At 34.3% G+C, this 18,007-nt stretch overlaps 2 protein-coding genes across 4 annotated transcripts; one reads left to right on the top strand and one right to left on the bottom strand.

Moving 5' to 3' along the window:
* Positions 1-1,559: 1,559 nt before the first annotated feature.
* Positions 1,560-5,284, bottom strand: LOC113853895 (probable WRKY transcription factor 40). Of its 2 annotated transcripts, none has more exons than XM_027484587.1 (5): positions 4,982-5,284; positions 4,804-4,866; positions 4,180-4,506; positions 3,965-4,081; positions 1,560-3,873 (listed from the first exon to the last, which is right to left on the bottom strand). In XM_027484587.1, exons 1-5 carry the CDS (start codon positions 5,054-5,056, stop codon positions 3,529-3,531), a joined length of 927 nt encoding a protein of 308 aa, XP_027340388.1. In that variant the 5' UTR covers positions 5,057-5,284; the 3' UTR covers positions 1,560-3,528. The 2 variants fall into 2 exon arrangements, with proteins under 2 accessions (XP_027340388.1, XP_027340389.1); XM_027484588.1 differs by having other exon boundaries at positions 4,804-4,873; positions 4,986-5,154.
* Positions 5,285-14,434: 9,150 nt separating this feature from the next.
* On the top strand, positions 14,435-16,928 carry LOC113853675 (CBL-interacting serine/threonine-protein kinase 25-like). 2 transcript variants are annotated; one of them, XM_027484188.1, is made up of 2 exons: positions 14,712-15,909; positions 15,982-16,578. In XM_027484188.1, the coding sequence occupies exons 1-2, from the start codon at positions 15,022-15,024 to the stop codon at positions 16,387-16,389; spliced, it is 1,296 nt and encodes a 431-aa protein (XP_027339989.1). In that variant the 5' UTR covers positions 14,712-15,021; the 3' UTR covers positions 16,390-16,578. The 2 variants fall into 2 exon arrangements, with proteins under 2 accessions (XP_027339988.1, XP_027339989.1); XM_027484187.1 differs by having other exon boundaries at positions 14,435-16,928.
* Positions 16,929-18,007: the final 1,079 nt, after the last annotated feature.

Here is an 18,007-nt window from a genome sequence, read left to right as displayed (position 1 = left end):
ATCAAGTTTTAGTGTTTGAACCTTTGAACAGAAAACAGAATAAATATTTACAATTTTTCTAAAACAAATTACAGCGACAGTAACAATACCAACAACAACGACAACAAAATCTTTATTCCACTTCTACAAAAATACTAAAAACAAAAAATATATTTTTACCCAATTGAGAGTGAATCAAAACAAATCTTTCGAAACAAAATTCTACTGAGAAAAAGAAGCGTGCTCTAAGAATGTGCCACGTCTCTAAACTCAAAAGCAACATTCTAATAGCTACGTATGCATCTAATTATTTATATAATTATATTGTAATTAGAAAAATTAAGGTTGGCTTTCATTTGACTTGTGTGGAGTTTGGCATCACATGAACAAGATCCATCAGCTAAAATAGACATTCTGCATATCTGTATCCATACAAAAAGTATTCCCATGAGTCTAAAACGAACGTATGTTCATCATTTTATGCATGTTTGGATTTGCGATAAAAAGTATGAAAAATACGACTATAATATGAAAGTTATTCATTATTGTGTTGGAACTGACGTGAGTTGAGATTAATATGAACGTAGATCAAAATACGTTATTAGTTAAAAAAAAGTATCTAACAATCAAAAAGCGGAGCGAGAGTTTTATGAGTGCATGCCTACAGCAATATATATACCATAACCAACGACACTAAACAGTAACAGAGCAACCTCTCCAAACAAGAGGTTAGAGGTCTCAACCATCAGGGACACCCAAATCCTTTGTCTTTCGCGGACCAAATGCAAATATCAGAATGTATCAGCGTACATTGCCAAGGAAGCATCAATAGTTTAAACTCTACAAGCACAGTCTAATAAGTACTTATTATTGAACCAACGAGTGTTTTTAAGGCCGGCAATTCATTCTGTTTTTAAGAAATTACGTAACTTTTGTAATTCCAGGATTTTATTCTTACTAAAATCATATTTAAATTTATTTAATTTATTCTTTTATAATATAATAACATTCTCTTCATTAACAATGAAGTAATCTTCCACAGATTTTTTTTGGGTAAAAATTAAACTAAATCTAACGGCAAACAGGCGTAACCTGAAGTGAAGGAAGAGAAGAAGAATGATGGGAAATGGAATCCAAAGTGACAATACGTGAGTTAAGGGTTGCAGCAGATACAGGTGGTAATGGTATATCTATCTATCTTTATATGATCCTTCAACTCATTGACAACGTTTCATGCTCATAGTCATAGACGGTTACTGGGAGTGAGGACAATGCTGGTTGCTACTAAAATCCTACGTCTGAATAATGTTTATTTGTTAAATGAATTTTATCCCTCTTTATATTACTGTTTTGCTTTCATTCTTCAGATATTACTGATCCAACAAATGCCACACCATATTTCCAGTGCCCTACTAAGTATTGGAGCCAGCTCTGGATTAATTGCTGAGTGAGTCTGTGACATATCGGGAAAGTGTTGGGGGATTTTGATCCAAGTACTGTTTGTGGAATGAATGAGGTAAAGATAGATGAACCATGAATGACATATCAGTGCCATGATTGAAAATGCACATCAGATGTGTAAAGTAAATACTCCCTTTTTTTCATTTTCTAATCGTATGTGTAGCACACGTGAAAATAAAACAATGAAGTGAGGCAGTCTTAAACGATTAATTCTTTTTTTCAAACTTTTCTGCTACCTACCGATGAGAATATTATTATGAAAAATGAAATAAACCCGCTTCCTGACCCACTGAAGAATATAAAAAAGAAAATTTGGGGCTGAGAAAAATCAAACCGGTCCAACTTGTTTGAGGGTGAGATGTATGGATTTCTTAGTTTACAATAATAATAAACAAACAGCGTGGCTATGTCTCTAACTGCAATTTTTCCAATTGCTGTGTGATTGACGAGTTTGGTCCTTTGACACATTTAATTGGAACTTTATGAACCATAAGCCTGCAGTCAGCCGGGTTGCTGTCCCATCTCCTAAGCAGAAGAGGCCATAAACAAATCAAAGACCTTGAAAGGAGAGGAATCAGAGTGTGGACCCACAATCTCTCGGTTGTTGCTTCAGATTCAAGGAGTCTCTTGGCAATGCAAAATCAGATACCTCCCTCAACTCTAAAAATAGAAAGCAAATAAGGAGCCAGCTGATGTAATTGAGCTTCACCTGAAACAAGTATGAGGTCAATGTCAATGGTCATGGAGCAGTTGGCACAACTTTGAGGGAAGATGGAATGTAACAAAGTGACCTTCACCAATTCTTAAAGTTCTTGTGTATTAAGCATATTGAAATGGCCATAATCCGCTGTTGCCTGTCACCTACCGTTTGTTTTAATCCCTTGATGCGGTCATGAGCAACTCCTATTACTCTACTCTAGGATGGGGACCAGTTCTCCCAGGAGGTATTTTATTCCCTCTGCCACTCGGTTTTCTATTCTTTGGGTTAATTAAGTATTCCGAACTGTCTCACGGTCAACTAAGTACAACATTAGCTGCATTACCTACCTGGTCAGTAGTCATCATGCAGGTACCAATGCTGCTGGTTTCGTTAGCAGTATTGGTTGAACGCCTCAGGGTTATGGTGCTTTTACTGCTTTATACTTTCTACCTACTACCTACCTTCAGCTAATCAGGGTTAAAACATCGCAGTTAGGAGTTCTAGGTATTCTGACCAGTTTGGTTTATCATTAGACTAGGAGTTACCTCCAATAGAGACAAAGAGGATGCAAAAATACTAAAAGTATGAGACTATTTTGTTTCATTCTGGATCAAGGATAAAGGAGAGTAAAGCTTAGTGAAGCTTGATAGACTAAACTTGCTACTTTACTTGGAAGGTTCAAGATTCCCTATGCTATATACCATTCACAATTCACTAACAAGTCAGTCTATAATTAAATTTCCATGTTTCTTGATGGGGTGGTTATGTTAAACTTTGCTCAATTGGTACAACTAAAAACTGCGTCAATTTTATGACTTTCAAATTAACTTTAATTGGTATCCACTACAGGAAATATCTTAGAAGTAAAAGTTCACATCATCGTATAGATAATTAGTTGAATTTAAGATTAACGTTGAATTTAGTTTATAGAGTAATAACTCTCATGATAAAAGTATGAATCTATATGATGTTTTACAGTTTGTGAACTTATGGTCGTTGCATCACTGTTATTAATCTCCTATGATCTGTAAAAAGAGAAGCAATGTCCCAAACAGAGTTGGAAAAGGAGACATTGTATCGTCAATAGAGTTGCACTCTTCGAAACGAAGTTTTTCTTTGCTTTGGTTTGCGACAGAAACTTTGCTAGAACTTAATTGGAAATCTCATTTGAACTATACTAGTTTACATTGACGCAAAAAGAGTAGAGAAGACTGAGCTGATCTTGATTACCAAACGCATAATCAGCTGGACATGCTATCCTGATTGGAACTCGACTCCAATCAAATTGAGGAATGTCTCAATTTTCTATGTTGTATTTACATAGAGATCATATGCTCTAAAAAAGATCCGCTTGTAGAATACTTGAAACCGAGTTAAATACAGTTCACTTAATCCTTGTGCAACATTTTTCCTGAGATGGCGGCAAGAAGTGCTGCTCTGAAATTAGGATCTTTGGTCAAGGAAGAAGCCATCTGTTCTACCAAAATCTGCGGTACTTCTGGTGAATCAATTTTGGGATTTATATTCTTAGCCTCGCTGGTGGACTTGGATTTGGTCCAATCAAGGGTAACTGTTGGTGCAGAAGAGCTAAGAGATGCAGAACAGGGTACTGAACCTACGGTCATACAACGGTTGGAGCCTGTCGTTACCTCCATTTGAGTAGGGTGGGGATGATTGTGCTCTCCTTCATAAGTTGCAACCAAAACGGATTGATCATCCACACTTCTTTGCACCTGAATAACAAACACAAGTTAGCTTGTGATCCAGTTCCATAAAAAGGTTTGAATGACTAGTCCCTATTTCCTAATTAGCTCTTAGATTTACCTTCTTTTTGACCGGGCAGCTTGGAGCAAAAGAGCACTTGAAGTATGCTCTTGGAGAAGGGTTATCCCTGGTCACCTTTTGTCCATATTTCCTCCACTGATATCCATCTTTCACAATCTGGAATAACAAAAAAGTGAAAAGCTTGTCAAACAATTACACTTAAATGGTTATGACTTAATGAGGTTATATGCTCAATTGCTGTAAAGAATTCTTACAAGGCTTGTATCAGATGCTTCGGTCCTGACATAAACTCTTGAAACTTTTGCCTTGATGGTCTCTTCCTTTGGTTTCTTGCATGATTCTTCATCAGTTGAGCTGCTCTCGGAGTTTCCATTGACTCCAACTAGAGCACTATTGTTGTTGCTGCTTTCAGACTTCCTTTTCTTAGATGAGCTGAGCTCCTTATCAGGATTCTTCCTCATATATTCCATCAAATTGCTTCGCAAAGCGTTGTAGTTCTCACACATCTCTGTGAGCATTTCGGTCAACTTCTTGTTTTCTGTACTCACCCGTTTCAGCTCCTCCACCAAGGCAACAGCGGACTGAAATGGCAGAACATATACGATCACTTATGCAGCTTTTACTAAGGGAAAATAAGCCTTATATCTAGTATTCATCATGGACATATTAACAAGAAAATCATTAGACCAAATGGTGATAGACAGCAAGATCAAATCTAGAGTAATCCCTGACCACAAGGGTCTGTTTCCTGGATTAACAGAATGTTTTTAAGTCTTGCTGAACCATATTTTCTATAAATCAATTTAGATTAATGACAAAATAACACAATTAAAAGAAGGGACGAAAACAAGAAGAGAATTGGCAGTGGCCCAACTAACCTCTTCTTTTACAGAAGATTTCTTCACGCCCAATGTGAAAAAATTGTTTTCCACCTCCTTTTTCTGCAATGAACACACAAGATGGAGTTATTTCCCATATCAACATTATTCTGAGGGGAACATTTCACATAAGATCTTGGACGCGGATGATATATATCTCTTGATCGTTTATACTTACGGGAATATCGTCATGAACCCTGTGAGGATTAATGTTGAGATCCAAAGAAGTGTTAATCCATGATGAATAATCCATATCTTCCAAATAAATTCAAAGAAGAAGCAGCAGTTTCCGGGTGGCAGGGTCTCTTGCAAAAAGGTATTATTATGAAAAGCTCTCGTTGAAGGGAAAACCCAGATAAAGAAAGTAAGGAACAAGCTGAAAGCTTCAAACTTTGTGAAGTTCGTAGTAAACGGAGTGAAGGAAGCATATATAGAGAGAGGAGAGGGGGAGGGGGTAGCGCTTGAAGTTTGAAGAGGAGCACAAGTTGAACAAGGAAAGTGAGAGGAAAGAGAGTGAGGAAAAAGACACATGCGAATATGTTCCAGAGCTGGCGTTTTATATTTATTGATTTCTTAATTTATTTATCATTTCAATTTCAACAGACATCGTTGTATACTATACTAGTATAGGACTGGACTGGACTGGACTCCACAAGATAAGAAGAACGTGTCTATCCAGTTATTCATTTTTGGAAGCGTAATTGCTTTTCTTTTCTTTTAAAACTGAGAATTAGAATTGTTTATATGAAATTATATGATAGTGAGAGAAAAAAAGGTTGAAAAGATGAATGAATGTGTTAGCAGTAATATTAAAAGAATATAGCTGACGTGAAATATGTCGGTGAAATGTTGGTACATGGAATGGAATTCAATTTTCAAAGTCAAGCCCGCCTTGAAAATTCCCCACTAAATTACATTAAACTTATGGATTCAGTTATGTCGACGTGTTTCCTTCCTCACTCCCCACCATTTTTTTTTATGATTTAAGGGAAAAGAGAGAGAGAGAACAGTGGATACAAGTTTTATATTGACCCGAAGTCATCCCAATTTGTCCTGGTCATACTTTGTTTATTAGTGGGTCCTTGTTCTTTTGTCGTCACCATTACTATTTCAAACATTTTCCACGTTGCATCATCTATCATTAAATTATTATTCTTGTTTATATTATCAGTTTCAATGGTGATTAGAAGACAAAGGGGGGGGGGGGGGGTGTTTTAATGATATTTTAAAAAAGTATAAAGAGGTTTAACAACGGAAAATAAGGGTAATATATATGTGGGTGAAAGTAATGAATTAAAAGCATGTGGATCTGTAGTGACGGCAGACCTTGTTTGTAACTTGTCCCTCTATCTTCTACGCGCTTCACACACACTCTGGGAAGACTGAATGCAGTGTATGTAAACTAAATGTTTGATTTAAAGAGTCGTGTAGACGTATACTTGAAAATAGGTGCGGCTATGTCAATTCTCTAAACTATGCAAGCAATATTGGGAAGACAATTGGCCTTTTTTTTTAAACTTTTATTGAAATTAAGATGGAACAGTACCCTCGATAGATGATTCTTCAAGGTTTATTTTTGCCTGGAAACTAACACGTCATTAAGCTTTTTGCATAATAAGTGAAAAAAGTAAGTTGGGTTCATATGCATTTGCGTTTGGGTGAAACGAATTAGTGAGTTCCACGTACGTCGATCACTTGGGTGATCCTTTCGATGCAAATATGTCATTTTCACTCTCAGTACATTGCCTGTCTTTATTTTATTCCATTTAAATAACAAAGTTGCTTTAAAATAAACATTAATTTTGCAAAAAGAAAAAACACATATTTAACACTAAACTGAGAGTAATGAAAAAGGAGTCAATAGGTTAGTTACACTATAATTTTTATTAATTTGGAAAATATGTAGATGAAACTAAATATTGACCTTATCGGGTAAATGGAATTGTTAAAGGGGAAAAGTCAGAAACGAAATGGAAAAAAGTACAAAAAGTGAGGGCCACTGAATTGAAGGCATAAGAAGAAAAACCTGAATTTGGATACGGCAAGTTCACATTCATGAACGGGTTTATTTTTTCTTCCATCGACACATCCAATTAATATCGACAATTACTCCTTAGAATTCAAATCCCCTTCTCTCACTTCTCAACACACGTCTCAACATTTCACCTTTTAGAATATTCATGCTTAGGTTCTTTATTTTTACATATATATTTTGTATTTTCAACCGATGATGATTTGATATGTCGTGCAACTGGTCAATTATTTTTTTCTTGGTACTTTAACATTATATTTTTTGTTACTAAGTACCGGGACCTGTACCAAACAGTAACATAAAAAATATAATAATAACAATTAAGCATGGAGACGACTGCAGGATTCTTGTCGTCAAATTAACATACGTTCGTAGCACGTACACAGCTATAATTCTAAAAGAGTCACAATATTCTTATAGGTAGTATGAAGTATGAGGTGAACGCGAAGATGAGTGATAAAAAAGTGTGATAGCAGGTACAATACAAAATAAATAAGAAAAAAATATGAATATAAAAAATTAAATGATGATGATATCACATATTATGAGAAAAATAAAAATATTATCATTTTTTAAAAATGCTTAAATTTATATAACATGAGTTGATAAATTAAAACATTTAAAATTAATGATATGAATGTGTTGAGATTGTTTGGGTTGCCTTGCAAGTATATACGATGAAGTGACGAAGATTTTGATTGGATATCCTATGAGACAGAAGCCTTCTTATAACCCAACCGTGCTGATAACAAGAATGGCCGAATCTACGCGCTTTTCTAAGTACTTTATGTCAAAAGTTGGAAAAAACGAGTGATTGCAAAGTGACGCAATGCATGAGATAAGCAACGCCAACGCCATCTCGTGATGCCTACCAACATTTTATTATGCATATTAATCACGACTTTTTTTCAGCTCAGTCAATTCTATTTTATTGCATCTTCTATTCTTTATGCTTTACTTAATCAGTTTACTCTTCAACTATTTTCTCATTATTATTAATATCAAGTAAATCTTGAAAGACAAAATATCTACTTTAGACTCTTCAAATCAATTATAACACTTTTTATTAAAATAATATTATAATTTGAATAATACCCAACTAACTAATATTATAATTAATAAAAGGATACATACCCATTCATCATGACAACACAGATATATTAATATCACAAGTCTTTTTAATATATGAAAAATTTACTTAAATTTGATATCAAATTAACATTTATTGGATAAAATAAGTAGTTTGGTCTCTTTCTAAATAAATCACAACACTTATAAACAAAAACAAACATATAGAAAATTACATCATTTCAATTATACTACTGAGGATCTGTTTAGATTTTGGAAACACTTTTTATCATTATCTTATTTGTTATATAAATCTTTTGAAAAAAGAAAACTAAACAACAACTATTTTAAACGAATACAAGCATGTTTGAACATCATCGAAATACTAAAGTACTTGAGAAACTGACCTACTCTCACGTGTACATGCACTTGGGCGTGTCTCACGTTCCATGTTTACGTGCACTCGACATGACCACCAATATTGTATCCATTATTGTATATGACAGAAAAAATATCATCAACACTTGGGGTTGTGTTTCTTGACTTCTCCTGGTGCCCTTTCGCCTAACTATATGCTAATTTTAGTTTCAACTTGAAAAACAAATCATATCAAGAATAGTTGTCGAGTGAAAACAAAGGTACCGTCGTCTAAGAAGAATCTTCTCGTGTATTCAATTCACACCCCAACCCACGAATATAAAATTGCCAAATTCAACATCCTAATCTTTAGAACCCAGTCTAAATGGTTGATACTTTTGCCAATGTATACCTTGAATATATATGCATGCTTGCCATGTGTTGAATAACTTTATTGATATATCGTATAATCAAACTTCAAAAATACGAAGATGAAAGATAAAATATGAGTATATATTGCCCAAAGGCAGGACCTACACTCCCCAAAAATCCTTGTATGGACAGGATAACAGAGAACACACACAGGGTCAAACGAAACTAGCTACCATTAAATTTAACGGTTAATTCAATGGATTATATAATGAGTATAAAAATTATTTTAGCAGAAAGACACTAAATCTGAATGATTGCTTAAGAAGTTTAATATCTAAATTTATAATATTAAATGCAAACAAGTTATAAGTTTTTAAAAATACACACGCTCTACTTAAAAACATGAAAATTAATTTTTTAATTATAAAACAAATAAAATTTATATAACGGATCACAGAATAACTGCTTTTTTCACTTGCAAAAATTACTTTTTTAAAGTTTAATTTATATAAGCTGCATTACATATGACACGCAAAACTTTATTAATAAGTGTATAGATCAATTTACAGGAACTATTTCAAGTTAATTATAAATTTTTGTTTACAGTGCAAAATGATAATTTGTAAACAAATAATCCAAGAGTAATTTAAGGACTAAATTTAAATCATCTTTAGATTATTTTAAGTGTGTTGTGATTAGATAGACGTCGTAAAATAAATTGTTAAATAGGAATAATATAAAATTGAATTGCAGCATAGAGATAAATTATCATTTTGTGCTAAAACAAGAGCCAAATTGCAGAAGAAAAATAAGCAAATGAGCTGAAAATAAAAATGCAGAAAGATAAATGTGCAGAAACTGAAACGTACGACTCACAGTAATAAACAGCAACACTGTGAGTCTCCTAGTAGCTGGTGTCTGGTGCGGTGCAAATTTTCAGTATGCAGAGGTTTTTGGTGCAAGTGTCTGGGTCAAAAGTCCTCCTCTGTAGAATGAAATTCTGAGGTATTTATAAGCAGGCAGATCACCGCCGTCCGCCTTCTTTTGTGGACACTTTCGTAGTAACTATCTTCCGTGTGTGCTTACTTTCAATCGTTGCTCCCATTATCCACGTTTGCTTATTGATCGTGCTGGCAGTTTAGGCTCTTTCCGTAACTGTTATCGCCTATGATATTTTTTCATGTTGTTGGATCTTCGTCTGAAGATAACTATTGGTAACTGCTTCCGACCCTTGTGTTGACCTTTTGAGTCCTATCATGGCACTTACGGACCTTTTTTGTTTTTCAAGCAGTTTTGAGAGAAATCAATAAACTCATTTGACTTTGTAGACTTGAGATAATTTCCCTTTTGGTTTCTCTTTTTCGACCAAGTCTGGGGGACTGAGAGCTCTTTTTTGGTCATATGGATTTAGAATATTTTCTCTACTTATTCTTGTTTTTCGAGCAACTCTGAAGGGAATATGAAGCTCATCTCAGATTTGTGGACTTAGAATATTTTCTAACCGCTCTCTGGTTTTCGAGCATTTATAGAGAAGATCTGGAGCTTTGTCAGATTTGTAAACTTAGAATATTCTTTACCCGCTTCTTGGTTTTCAAACAATTCTGAAGAAGATATGGAGCTATGTGGACTTAGCATATTTTTAGCTACTTCCTCAAAAAAGCCTTCAGTTTTGTGGACTTATTTTACCAGTCTTTTTTTTTAGCGGTTTTAAGTGTAAGGAACTTGTAAACTCCTCAAAATACATCAAAAAAACCTTTAGTTTTGTGAACTTATCTTACCAGTCTTGTTTTTCGAACAGTATTAGGTGTAAGAGACTTGAAAACTCCTCAAAACACTTCAAAAAGTATATCCTCCAATATCGTTTTATAACTTCAAAAAATTTTCTTATTCCAAATAATTTCAAATTTAAGTTTTTGAGAATAAACTTAAAAGTTATGATTGGTCAAACTTTAAAAAGGTAATGTTTGGAAAGCATTTTATAATTTCAATGAATTAAAATTGAATCGGTTTTTAATAGTTTGTTTGCAAATTAAAATTCGCCTTCTTCTTTGAGTACTTACTTCCATTTTAAAAAAATTTCTGAGTGGACTTCTAATCGCTGCAAATATGCATAAAACCTGTGACCCATAAATATTGAATTGAATCACTATTTGAATACACGTTTAAAGGGGTAAGAAACCTTCCTAGCCCTCTTTTCCTTAGAAGAAAAATTGGAAATGGATACAGAAGAGAAGAGAAACGGTGGGTGGGTGGGTAAATTATTGAAAAGAAAAAGTAGAAATGGATATTGACCAAAATGAGGGCGAAGGGTGTGATTTGTGTTAAGATTGGATAGAGAGTAATGAAGCAGTGAAAATTGGTCTACGGCTTTCACATTCAATTAATCTGAGTCTGACGAATGGTAATGAGGCAAGAAAATGCGTGGAATTCAAATTCCTTGGGTCTAAATTCTCAGCACATGCTTGGGATGAAGTAGTAGAATTATTCTTCCTTATTTAATTTTCTGGTCAATAAGTATATTATTTTTGGTTTGGTGCAATGCAAATACAGTTGATTACAAGTCCATCCACTAGATCTAGTTGAACTCAGTGGGGACCACTTCTGAACTCCAAATCAGACATTTCTTCTTCTGTTTTATTTTAACAACCACAAAGAAAAGCTATTCAAGAAAACCAGAGAATTGAAAACAAACAAACAAGGATTCGGCACGAGGATTGACTTCTAAATGACTCCCTCCAACTCTTTCTTTCTGTCACTTTCTTTTGTCGGTCCAATCAACACATTACTCAAACTTTCAGATTTCTCACTTGGAATTATGGATCACGATAAATAGTTTTTAGTAAGTGGAATGTTGTTTTTAACAAAGCTTGTCACCGAATATTTATTTATCTTTCTTTTTCATAATTATAAAATTTAAAAAGCTTAATGTACAATTTTGGTTTTCATGTTATTGAATATTGTAATAGGGTAAAGTTAGAAGTTCTTGATGTGATTAAAATAGTTTAATTTGTTGTCACTCCTAAATTAGAGAACATAATCATGATACACGTCTTTTCCTCCAAAAGAAATGTCTAACAAAAGGAGGGGAGTAAAATTCCATAAAAGCAATCATTTGATGATTCTTAGCGTTATTTAAATAATTCTTTATTTGAAAAAATATATTTTTCTTTAAATAATAACTATAATTCATATTTTATTATTTTTCAATATACAAGAATTTTTAACGGCAGTGAATAATTATAAATGTACTTTTTAGTGATAATTTGTTTGTTTATAATTATTACTGTGAATAACAATTAATTTTAAATTCCTCTATCATTAATTTTAAACATGTGTGTGTGTTATCGTGGTCCTTCAAGGCCCATCAAAGAAGAATCGAGCTTAACTAGGCCACAAGCCTGCTGGGCCAGAGCAACCCAAGAAATCTGTCAACGCACTGCCCATGTCCATCCAAAGCCCTTGGGGTTTATGTTTGGGCTTGATTGTGCTGCAATCAAGAAGCTTCTCAAAGTGAAAACCAAACTTATATCTAGGAGGTGGACAAAAACCAAAAACTTATGTACACAAAGCTTTCTTTTAATACCTTTGCTATATTCTCGTGATTATGTTTTTCAAAAAATAAAATATAAATATTTATATATTATTTTATTAAAAATATAAAATATATTAAAAAATTTCTTTCCGTAGTAATTAAGAAGTTTTGTAGAAATAAAAAGTAAGAAGATTTAAGATTATTCGTCTATTATATTGTTTTGTTTGTATTTTTTTTTCTTTTATAATGATCCGATGTGATGAGTTGCTTCTAAATTTTAATTAATATGAATTAAATGTTAAAGAAAATATTGTAGAATAATAAAAAAAAATTTCATAAGTTAGTTTGAGTGACAAACAACTCAATATTTTTGTATATCTAAAAAAATTTTAATAATAAATTTATCCATCATATTACATTGAATGAAAAATAAAAAAAGAAAAAAAATAGTAGAACCTAATATTATTAAAAACGTAAGTAATCGCTGTATGTAAAATTTAAATTTTAGTGGAATCTAATATTATTGAAAACGCAAGTGATGACTGTATATAAAACCTTATATAAACACAGAAAATTAGATCTTCATGTCTACTATTGAAAAGATAAAACTATTAACTAAATCTTAAGTTCTTAACCTTAAAAGCAACGATTTCATCCAGTGAGGTTCCGTAATCTCATTGCATTTGCTTCATAACTAATATCACATTCATTATCAGCTATTATTGAAATTTGATTCTAGTAGTTTTCCCTTGTTGGAATCTCATGACTTGATATATCACGTTATTATTATTCATCCAGTGTACGAGTTATTTAATATATCACGTCACTTCAAAAATTTGATTAGTTATTATTATGACTTCAACAAAAAAACGCTTTAAAATTCTACTGGTGGACTGGTGGTGGCTTTCTTATGATATCACTCAAGAGAGATGAGTCTTTGCATGAAGGTAGCAGTGTTATACGTCAACCTCTTATTGCTTTCAAACAATGAGATACCTCAGAAACTGCCAACGAAGTTTAAGCGAACAGATCATACATGATTGGTGGATAATGGATTGTTATTCCCTATAATCCCTGTCATATATTCGATTAAGAAACCTATCAACTCTGAAGGACAATAAAAAAAAATTGCTTATTTTCCTGAAAGAGATCCTTTAAAGCATCATGATCACAATAAATTTACTTGAATTTATAATATGAATTTGGATTAAGTGCAGTAATTGCTCCGTGCAGTTATGTTATTTTATATTTTTGCTTAAGTCAACACATTCTTACTTAAATTAAAATATAAAATTTTACTTAACCACTTAATCCGTTCCTTTAATATTGAAGTTGTTGCCTTTGTAGAAAATTTCATTTTTTTCAGTGCTTTTCGGAATAATATGCGCGACTATTGGAGTTAGCGACACTGCGTAATACTACTGTCATTGTATGATTCTTTATTTAATGGCACAGTTTTATTTTCTAACTAATTTTTTAATTAAAATAATGATATTGTTAAGGTTTCATTTTACATAATATCTACTCGATTATTTGTTTGGTTGCTAAGAGCTGTCAAATTAATATAACTAGATTCTATGTATGCAAAAATTAAGGATTTACTAAACTTTGGTTAAATATTGAATAAATTAAATTACAGATAAATACAAGTTGTCAAGTGGAAGTCAGATGAAAACATATAAATTTGATCTATGCAAAATATAAAAAATAGCCAACTTTGGATAACAATGATATTATATTGAATGAATTAATTACATGTGAACATAGTTATAAAAAAAAATCAATGCGGAGAAAATACTATATGCTTAAAGAATTTGAAAAACGATAAGGCGTGAGAATTTTGAGCAATAATTATTTATTCTTGACACGTAAATCTCAAGATTAAATAATAAATCTCATATTTAAGATGTTTAAAAAAGCAGGGGCATAATGAAGGCAACATTTGTTACCTAAATCAAATATATTAAATATAATAATAATAATAATAATTGAATTTGATTTAGTCAAGAAGAGAATCCGGTGGGCAGGCTTTGAAAAATCGGCGGTCTCGTATTTGCGCATATGGGTTCACAAATTCACATGTCTTTCGAGATTCCACGTGTCGCACTTCCATTGGGTGAAAGTTTGTTAGGTTCGGCCATAACAGGGAACCCCTTAGCTGTATTCGACTCACCACCACGTCAGCAGCTGATCTTTCAATGATTCTGAAAAAGATCATCAATGATTAGTATCGAAATAAAAGGATAAAAATAAGAAATTGTGTTGCATTATTAAGTTTTTTACTTTCAAACTTAGTGGCTAAGGTGGTGGGTGTTATTAGATTTGAATAGGGGGGAGAGAAGTTAGTTGGAGTTGGGGCCACATAGCTCCACTTGTTCCGCGCCCGTATTCACCTGATTTATCTAAAATTAGGGTTTTCCAGATATTTTATGGTTCTCTTTTCGCATTGGAAGGCCACAGTGCCATTAAAACCGCGTTATCTCTCGTCCAAGTTGAACCCACTCTCATCCAATATTCTAATTTTGCCACAAAATTGAGCCGTTCTCCCAAATTAATCAAAATATAAACCCATCCCCCTCACAGCGCTTCTCATCCCCCTCGCCTTCCTCCCCCCTCCACCCTGCATGCGCCATGAAGATTTTTAACCCCTCCAAATGTTTTCTCCAGAACGTCGTGTGTCCCTGCGACACCATCTTCATTAAGAGGATGAAACCTTTCGATCTGGGTCTTTCCCACCTCAACCAATTCCAGTTCAGAGCCTACAATTGATAAATCCATAGACCAGAGGTAGAGTAAACAAAACAAAAAAAAAAAACTTAGCTTCTTTCAACATCCCAAATCTCCCACCCCCCGCGTCATGGATCCAGGATCCAAGCCCAACAGGAACATCCTCTTCAACAAGTACGAGATAGGGAAGCTCCTGGGACAGGGCAACTTCGCCAAGGTCTACCACGGAAGAAACCTCAGCACAAACGAAAGCGTGGCCATCAAAGTTATTAAGAAAGAGAGGCTGCAAAAAGAGAGGCTGGTGAAGCAAATAAAGCGCGAGGTGTCTGTGATGCGCCTCGTGCGTCACCCTCACATCGTCCAGCTCAAGGAAGTCATGGCCAACAAGGCCAAGATCTTCATGGTCGTAGAATACGTTAAAGGAGGGGAACTCTTCGCCAAGGTCGCAAAGGGCAAGATGAAGGAAGACGTCGCCAGAAAGTACTTCCAACAACTCATAAGCGCCGTCGATTTCTGCCATAGCCGCGGCGTCACCCACCGTGACTTGAAGCCGGAAAATCTCCTCCTTGACGAGAACGAGGACCTCAAGGTCTCTGACTTTGGCCTCTCTGCCTTGCCGGAGCAGCGGAGATCCGACGGGATGCTCCTCACGCCGTGCGGAACGCCGGCTTACGTGGCGCCGGAGGTGCTGAAGAAGAAAGGATACGACGGGTCGAAGGCTGATATATGGTCGTGCGGTGTTATCCTCTTCGCTTTGCTTTCTGGGTACCTTCCATTTCAAGGTGAGAACGTGATGAGGATCTACAGCAAGTCCTTCAAGGCTGATTATGCTCTTCCCGATTGGATTTCCCCTGGGGCCAAATCCTTGATCTCTAATTTGCTTGTTGTTAATCCCGAAAAGAGGTACTCCATTGCTGATATCATGAAGGACCCATGGTTTCAAATCGGATTCATGAGACCCATTGCGTTTTCAATGAAGGAAACGGCCGTGGAAGATAACATTGATTTCAACGGGGATGTTGACGATGACGGTAACAGTAGCGGTAACGGGAACGGTAACGAGAATAGTGGGGAAACGGCGGGGACTAAGCCGGCTCGTCCCTCTTACAATGCTTTCGAGATAATATCGTCGCTTTCGCACGGATTTGATCTTAGGAACCTGTTTGAGACGAGAAAGAGGTCTCCGTCGATGTTCATAAGCAAGTTTTCTGCTTCGGCGGTGTTGGCGAAGCTGGAGGCGGTGGCGAAGAAGCTGAATTTTAGGGTGACGGGGAAGAAAGAGTTCATGGTGCGGATGCAGGGGGCGACGGAGGGGAGGAAAGGGAAGCTGGCGATGACGGTGGAGGTGTTCGAGGTGGCGCCGGAGGTGGCGGTGGTAGAGTTCTCCAAGTCCGCCGGAGACACCCTCGAATACCTTAAGTTCTGCGAGGAGGAAGTGAGGCCTTCTCTGAAAGACATTGTGTGGAGTTGGCAGGGTGACACCAATTGTCACCACTGATTCCTCCAATGAACTTTCCTTTCTCTATTTGTCCAATAAATCAAAGCCATAATAACGAGTGTCTGTTTCTATTATCGTTGTACTTCGCTTCGAGTTAGATTACAGGATTTATTACTTTGTTAATATTTGGGTTTGTGATGTTGGTCCTAGCTAGTAATAAGGAGAATTGTCAAAAATCGATTAGCTAATGAGTACACTAATTCACCATTATTCATTCCTCTTTTTCTTTTCTTTTCTTTTCTTTTCTTTTACGCTTTCTTTCAGTCTTCCCTTCAGATCCAAATAAAACCAAAGAATACTAGACATGAAAACAAAACCATAAAATCTCTCCTCAAATTTACAGTAACCAAATTTATGTTTTATTTGTTTTAAGAGTTACAAGTACCTTCCTTCCACATCCTTTATAGTTGTTTTGTTGTTCTAAAAAAACGAACAAATGTGATACTTAAATAATAAAGAGTGCTACTGCATTGTAAATAATGTGTAATAAGAAATGTAACTGTGATTTTCGAATTAAATAAAGTCTATGTATAATTATCTCTATTTTAAATCATTGCTCATTACTTAAAAAATATATAAAAAGACTATTAATTTTGTTGTATCCATCTCAAGTCACTAAATAAAACATGGTTTTCCTTTTCAAAGATGAACGAGGATTGAGTTACTCTCTTTTCTCTAATGTGTATTTTATTTAGAAAAGGTGAACTGCCCGTGAAATCAATAATTTTTTCACAATTTTCAAAATAAGAAATAAAAAAGAAAATTTATTTATTTTGATGTGTCTTATAATTAGAGACACATGATTATTATAGTTATAAATTACCACAAATAAATAAAAGAATTAAAACACAATGTTTTAACAAATGATATACATTTAGAATTTTTATAAATAAATGTATACAAAAATGGAAATAAAACAAAAAAAGCAATCCACGCGTGATTTATCCTTAGCTGCAGTTTGTGATACATTTTATGCAATTCCGTGGTTTCGTACGGTGACAAGCACAAGGCAGTACTGAACGGAGCGGACACAATATTGTTTTTGGATGATATTATATCCTATTTAAAAATATCTTATAATATTACTGAAGGATAATAACTTACAGCATTTCTTACAACTAATAAGAGCATAATATATAATACGAGTAACATAATATAAAAAATACAAACATGTAATAATAAAAAAGTGTTATATTTTTTTTTGTTACCCTATTTTTATCTTTTTCTTTACTTGAGATGGAATTAAAGTGAGTGAAGGTAGCATTATGAGTTACGGCTCATGATAATGAGCAGTGAGCTGTCTCCTTTTGTGCAATAATCATATGGGACCTTCTAAGAGAGAAGGTAGCATAAGCTGAGTCAGATCATACTCAATTTTGAGAAATTATCTATCATCTTGGCATCTTCCAATTCAGCTCAATCTCCCTTTGTCAACTTGTTCATGTGATATGACGCATCCTTCGTCAGCTCCACCCTCAACTAATTAAGATTATCTTATCGTTAATGAATAACCATTAATCATTTTGGCCAAAGGTGTAAATTTGCCTCACCTTAATTTGTTAAGCCACCCTCCTATAGTAATAAACTTTTGAATTTGAATTCAATTCATTCATTTTTA

Source organism: Abrus precatorius, unplaced genomic scaffold (genome assembly GCF_003935025.1).
Source record: "Abrus precatorius isolate BTA unplaced genomic scaffold, Abrus_2018 Scaffold11, whole genome shotgun sequence".
In the NCBI taxonomy this organism is placed as follows: domain Eukaryota; kingdom Viridiplantae; phylum Streptophyta; class Magnoliopsida; order Fabales; family Fabaceae; genus Abrus; species Abrus precatorius.
Note: the sequence above shows the minus strand (reverse complement) of the source record. Positions and strands in the feature narration are given on the sequence as shown.